The following is a 6,647-nucleotide window of genomic DNA, read 5'->3' as shown; positions in this document are numbered from 1 at the left end:
TGGCATGTGGTGCTGGGGGATTGAACCGCGGTCCCTGTGCTTTGCTAAGCTTGTTCTAAGTAGGTGCTTTAGACCACTGAGCCATCTCACTAGCACCTGGAATAAAGATTTTTTTTTTTTCTCCTAATGCCCTCAGGCTGGTTTGGCTGGCTGAGTGTTGTGGGGATCGAACTACAGCAACCTGAGGCTGACGGCTTTGTGGAAGCAGCCACTTAAAGAACTGTGCTAGGGCCAGGCCCCCCTCAAACCGATTCTTTATGTGCTTATTAGATGTTGGCCAAAAAGTTTAAGTTATAAGGTTAAAAAAGGATGGGAGAGCCAGGCATGCTGGCCTGCACCTGCAATCTCAGCTTTCTGAGAGGCTGAGGAGGGAGTCCAGACTGGACAACTTAACAAGATTCTCAAAAGAAAAAATAAGGATGAGCTGGAGATGTAGCTCAGTGCAAAAGCCCTGGATTCAATGCTCAGTGGTTTTCTTTATTGAGTTTTTCTTTTTTAAGATGTGGTTAAATGGCATCGGAGTAAATGGAGCAGGAAGAGAGAAGGGGTAGAGACTAACTCAGGGAAGAAAATGTGGCTGAAAGTGAAGAAGGGCTGGAAAGAAACAGCTGAAAAAGGAGGTGAAGTGACCAACAGGTGTAAAGGACATGAGTGGGGGGCTGGATGTTGTGGGGAGAGGCACTCACCGGGGCCTCAGACATGAGCACTGGGTGCAGGTTCGGTTCGGACTTGACATGTTTGCTGTAGGTGTGGTCCAGGATAGCTCGGAAGCACTCCCAGTCCTCAACTGCGGGCAGCAGGCCAGTGTGGAGAGATGCAGGTGAGCAGGCAGGATCAGAGACAGGAAGGAAAAGAGCCCAGGGGAGGGCGAGTCTGGCTCCATCAGAAAAGCCCCTCACTTCTGGGAGTGTGGTGGACCCTGCGCTGGGAACTGGGCAGCTGTGGGTCAGGAGGTCCTGACCCACAGGAGGTCCTGACCCACAGTGGTCAGGAGGTCCCTGGGGCTTGGGAAGCTGCAAGAAAGCCTCAGCATATGTGTGGGGTTATGTCAGTGGTGATGAGGAGTAGGCTCTGGACCCTGTCAGGAGGGGGTAGAGGGCTTACTCATGCCATTCTTGAGAGGTGACATGACCTCCGCTCCATCCCGAGGCACATGCAGGGCGTTGGTGTCAATGTGGAATATCTTCCCTTTCTTCTCTTTCTCCCCCTCCAGCTCAAGCCCGCCTCCCTCCTCCGCAGCCAGCAGCCCCACTGTAGTGGGGAAGTCTGCCTGGGGATAAGAAGGATGGACAGGGAGCGAAATCACCTTGTTCGCATCTTGTTGGTCAAGTCCTGCGCTGGACCCTCTGCCTGCCCCCTGTGTTCACTCCCAGAGTCCCCCGCAAACAGAGCTTTGGTGCTGGGGATCGCGGTAAGCCTGGTAGGGAATCTAACGCTCCTATGATTTGGAGGAGCACCTGGAAGGCTCACCTTGGGGCAGTCCTCCCCAGCGTACCCAGCGCGGACCGAGAAGGAGCCAATGTCAAAGACCAGCGCTCCAACTTCATCTGTGCAGGGAGACAGGTGAGTGAGGGGGCCAACCCCCAACTGTCCCCCCTGGGTAACTTTCAGGGGAGCTCAGGGCACGGCCACAGTCTCTCCATCTTCAACAGTGACCAGGCCAGGTGTGCGCTCAGCCTGGAGTTCAGGGTCCTAGCAGTGGAGGGTCCAGCCACCAGAGTCCCCTCCTGCCCGGTGGCCTTGTTCAGGCCGCACTCCTGGCAGGCAGGAAGGGGTCGGAGTGGGGCCAGGAGGAAGTGGGCTGAATAGTGGACATGCGGGGCGTAGGGGGAAGACAGAAGGCAGAGGTGACACGAGACCCAAATCGGGGGCTGACCCACTCAAGCGCTGAGGTGACAGGCCCCAGGGTTCCCGGCTTGGGTTGAGCGGGTTCAGGGCTCTGGGCCGTGGGGGGAGGCCGCGAGGGCCAGGAGCGCAAAGCCCGAGGCTGGCTCACCTCCGCCGTAGACACCCCCGCTCATAGTGCCCTCTGGACGCTGCTCGCGGCCCGTGGGCGGCAACGGGATCAGCACCGAGGCAGCCGGACAGCTCCCGGGATCCGGGGCGGGGCGGGGAGAGTGATAACCAATCAGAGGGACAGATTTCCCCCCCACCCCCAACGGCGCCACCGATTGGCTGCCAGGCCAGACAATAACCCGGCCAGGGGCCGCTGCTTTAAAGAGGCAGATTCCTCCACGTTGAGGAGGCAAAGAGGGCTCGCAGAAATGACAGGCCCTGGCTCTAGGGAATAGGCGTTGGAGAGTAGAGCAGTAAAATGACCGAGACCCTATTCATCCGGAGCCAGGACTCCGCAGAGAGATTGATGGGGTCCGCATTCTCTATCCTCCCCTCAGGATTGGAGGTTGAACCCAAGGCGTTGGTACTGAGCTACACTCTTCAGGCTTTTGTTTTTTTTTAAACCAGGGATTGAATTTAGGACCTTGTGCTTGTGCCCCTGAGCTATCTCCCCGGCCTCTCAGCTCATTTTAAAACATTTATTTATTTATTTTTAATTTTAAAAATTATTTATTTATGTATTTATTTGGTACAGGGTCTTGCTATGCAGCTCAGACTCATAGTGATCCTCCTGTTTCAGTCTCCCCAGTGCTGGGATTACAGGCATGCATGTGCCTCCATGCCCGATTTCAGTGGCCAGCCTGACTCAGGGCCAGCACGTCATGTGGTACAGGGATTGAACCCAGGTCCTTGTGCTTGCCAGGCAGGTGCTTAGACCGCCAAGGTATCTCCCCAGCCCTATGTATTAATTTGTGAGACAGTCTCACTCTGCAGTTCAAGCTGGGCTTGAACTTCGTACATAGCCCACGCTGGTCTCAAAGTCATAGCAATCTTCCTGCCTCAGCCTTCCGAGTGCTGGGATTACAGGGGTGTGCCACCATGCCCAGCATTCAACGCTTTCAAAATTATATATATATGTAATTTTGAGATATGGTCTCATTAAGTCACTAAATTTTTTTCTTTTTCTTTTTTGGTACTGGGAATTGAACTCATGACCTCTCACTTGCCAGGTATGCACTGTGCAACTGAACTAAATCCCCGGCTTCATAAATCACTAATTTTCCTAAGCTGGGCTTACTTAAATTTGTGATTCTCCTGCCTCACCCTCCCAGAGTACTGGGATTACAGGCTTGCAGCACCATAGCCAGTCGTCCATAAACTCCTGAGCTATGTCCCACCACAGTCAGGCCTGAATGAAATCGCTGAGACAGAGAGATGGGAAGGGAGGGCCTGGGGGTGGGGATATGTCTCCCTTTCTCCCTGATCCTTCTACCTTGGTCTTTCTGATGACCGTCTATTCCTCGGGATCCCACCCCCAACTCCATGCCTCAGGCTTATATATATACATGTGCACAACCTGCACACATCACACACAGGCACCCAGCTAACCACTTTTGTTTTGTTTTGATTTGAGACAGGGTCTCACTGTATAAATGCAGCTGGCCTTGAACTCCTTTATGTAGCCCAGACTGGCTTCAAACTCACAGTGATCCTCCTGCCTCAGCCTCCTGAGTGCTGGGATCTACTAACCAATTTGCTGTGCCATCACTCTGTTCAGGCACCTAATCTCTTCAGAAAGCCCAGTGTAGCAGCACACATGTATGTCTCAGCACTCCAGAAGCCTGATGCAGGTGGATCACAAGTTAGAGTCCAGGAGACTTACAGATCTGAGGATGTACCTCAGTGCAAAGGTCCTGGGTTCAATCCCCAGTACATAAAAAAGGGGGCAAGGATATAGCTCAGAACCTGCTTGGCAAGTATGAGCTCATGAGTTCAATTTACAATACAGAAAAAAAGGACATTGCTGAAGCACTAGGTTTCCTCACAGTCTCCTGGGTCCCTCTGGACTCCTGGCAACACCAGTATGGTAATTTCTTGGTTTTCCTTTTGTTTTGTTTTGCAATACTGGGGGTTGAGCCCAGGGTCTTGTACTACATGCTACCTGAGTGCTTCACCACTGAGTTATACTACCAACCCTTTCTAAAAGATGTTATTTGTTTTTATTTTATTATTTTACTTTATTTTTTGGAGACAGGGTCTCACTATGTAGTTCAGGCTGGCCTTGAACTCACCATGTAGACCAAACTGGCCTGCAACTTGCAGGGATCTTCCTGCTTCAGCCTCCCAAGTGCTGGGCTTACAGATGCACACTACTATGCTCAGCCAAAACATTTGTATTTTTGAGATAGGGTCTTGCTAGGCCAATAAATTGGTCAGAATGGCCAACTTACAGTCCTTTTGCATCAGCCTCCCAACCAGGTAGAGTTGCAGGTATGTGCCACCAAACTCTGCCTGGCAGTGGTTTTGATGACAAAGGTGAAGGAGCAGCTCTTTGACAGTCTGGGTTAGCTGAGACTTCTTGTGAGCATGTGTGTGTAGGTGTGTACCCATGTGTGTTTATGTGTGTTGGTGTATGTGTGCAAATGTAGACATATGCACACGTAAATACATGTGTGGATCGGGAGTACTCCCACCTACCTTTAGGAGGTGGAAGGAGCACTGAGGCCAGAGATGGAACAGAAAGAGGACACTAACTGGGCTGGTGAGATGGCTCAGTGGTCTAAAGCACCTACTTAGAACAAGCTTAACAAAGCACATGGACCACGGTTCAATCCCCCAGCACCACATGCCAGCCAGCCCCGCCCCCAGGCGGGCTGAGCTGGCCACACACACACACACACACACACACACACACAATAAATTAAATAAATAAATAAATTTTTTTTAAAAAAAGAGGACACTAACTGACAGCTGCTACATGACCCTGAGGGTCCTCTGCTCAACAGATGCCCAAAGCCCACACCCTTCCCAGCCCAAGGACAGGTGGGCTGAGCTGACCCATTGGTTTTTCCATGGTGACTGTGGCATTTTCCCTGCCAGGGCCACAGACTGGAGGGGTCCTGACATCAGTGGCTGACTGAGGTGGTAGAAGAGCTGGGAGCCTCAAATTTTCCTAAGTGACACTTGGGAAGTCACTGACCTCTGTAAATTGAGGCTCGGAGGAGCCCCTTAATCTTTCAGAACTTGTGCAGCTTCAGCCTTCACAGGGCTGAGGCAAGGATCAAAGGTATGCTGGAGGAGAACGTGATTTTCTCCATAGCCCACACCTCTCCTGTTGTTGACCTTCTTTCCTCTGAAGTTCCCTCACCAATTCCCATTACCTCAGAAACTTGTCTGGTTAGAACTAGAAACCCTACTGTTCATGGATCCAAGTCCTAGGTTTTACAAGGGTATCCCCAGATAAAGGTAGAGCCCTGTCCTCTGTCACACAATCTGTTGGGCACAGAGCCCATATTCCTTACCAGCCAGTTGAGATACAACTAGCTTCATAACACCTCTTATATTCTTGCCTGACACTGTCCCCATCCACAGGGAATCTGGTAGTAATGTCTCAATCGGATGCCAGAATCAAGTGCCAGGCTGAAACCCAGGCACATAGGACTATTCAGTAAACACTGGGTCATAAGACTGTCCCTTGGAAGTTTTTTCAGGTTTTACTGTTACTATGCATAAATTAGATGCCACAGTCTCCCTAGTAATAAGAAGGGAATTCCCCCTCATTAATTGGAGGCAGGGTTACAATTTGTTAGGTCCAAGATTTGATTTACCTCTTGATGCACCGTGGCCAACTTTCATCCATCACAGCTATGACATAACACATAACATGCAAGTATTATGGAAGTGGCTAAAATAAAGTAACTAAGACATTTCATTTATCTTCTCATTGATGAAACACCCACCTCCACTACCAGGGATTCAATCCAGGTGTTCACACTGAACTGCATATTCAGCCTTTTTTTATTTTGAGGCAGTCTTACTAAGTTGCCTCTACTTGGCTCAAATTTGTGGTTATCTTGCTTCAGCCTTCCAGAGCCCTGGGACTGCAAGCACGTACTACCTTGCTCAACGCAACAAACATCTTTTATGTCTACTGTGTGGCAACCACTGGAATGCTGATGTTTATAAGATATATTCCTGGGCCAGGGAGATGGCTCAGTGGAATAAGCGCTTTCTTGGCAAGCGCAAGGGCCTGAGTTCAATCCCTGGTTCTGCCAAAAAAAAAAAAGGCACATTCCTGTTCTGCCAAAAAAAAAAAAAAAAAAAAGATACATTCTTGCTACCAAGGAGTTTAGGTGCAGCAGAGACCCCAGAGAAGTAGGTGAAAATAACATAATATAGAGGTCCAGATCAGGACATGCTACCTGTCTCTGAGAATCTTAGAATTGTAAGTGAAGTTTGGCACAGTGGCACATGTCTGTAATCCCAGCACTTGGGAGGCAGAGGTAGAAGTTCAGGCTGGATTGAATTTATAATTTTTTTTTCTTGTATTCTACAGGGTCTACAGGGTGTTCAGGGTCTCACTACTAGATCTGACTCGTAGTGATTCTCCTGTTTACAGTTTCCCAAGTGTTGGGATTACAGGCACGCACCACCATGCCTAGTCTCAATTGCGGCCTCAACACACCCCGGGAGCAGAACCGGCACAGCAGGCCCAGGGATTGAACCCTGGGCCCTGCGCCTGCTTGCAAGCATTTTAATCCACTGAGCTATTTGGCTGGCCCTTTAACTTTTAATTTGGCTTTGGTATATAT

The 6,647-nt window shown here is 50.2% G+C and overlaps 1 protein-coding gene across 1 annotated transcript in view; it reads right to left on the bottom strand.

The window, feature by feature from the left end:
• Actl6b (actin like 6B) overlaps positions 1–2,107 on the bottom strand; it is a 13,920-nt gene extending 11,813 nt beyond the window's left edge. Inside the window, exons 1-4 of the mRNA XM_004630498.1 lie at positions 1,997–2,107; positions 1,471–1,547; positions 1,105–1,270; positions 687–787 (exon numbers count right to left, since the gene is read on the bottom strand). Coding sequence (XP_004630555.1) covers positions 687–787; positions 1,105–1,270; positions 1,471–1,547; positions 1,997–2,021 — 369 coding nt within the window. The 5' untranslated portion in view covers positions 2,022–2,107. The remainder of the gene's footprint in view (positions 1–686; positions 788–1,104; positions 1,271–1,470; positions 1,548–1,996) is intronic.
• Between the last annotated feature and the right edge of the window lie 4,540 nt (positions 2,108–6,647).

Source organism: Octodon degus, unplaced genomic scaffold (genome assembly GCF_000260255.1).
Source record: "Octodon degus isolate 3935 unplaced genomic scaffold, OctDeg1.0 scaffold00035, whole genome shotgun sequence".
Taxonomy (NCBI): Eukaryota; Metazoa; Chordata; class Mammalia; order Rodentia; family Octodontidae; genus Octodon; species Octodon degus.
Note: the sequence above shows the minus strand (reverse complement) of the source record. Positions and strands in the feature narration are given on the sequence as shown.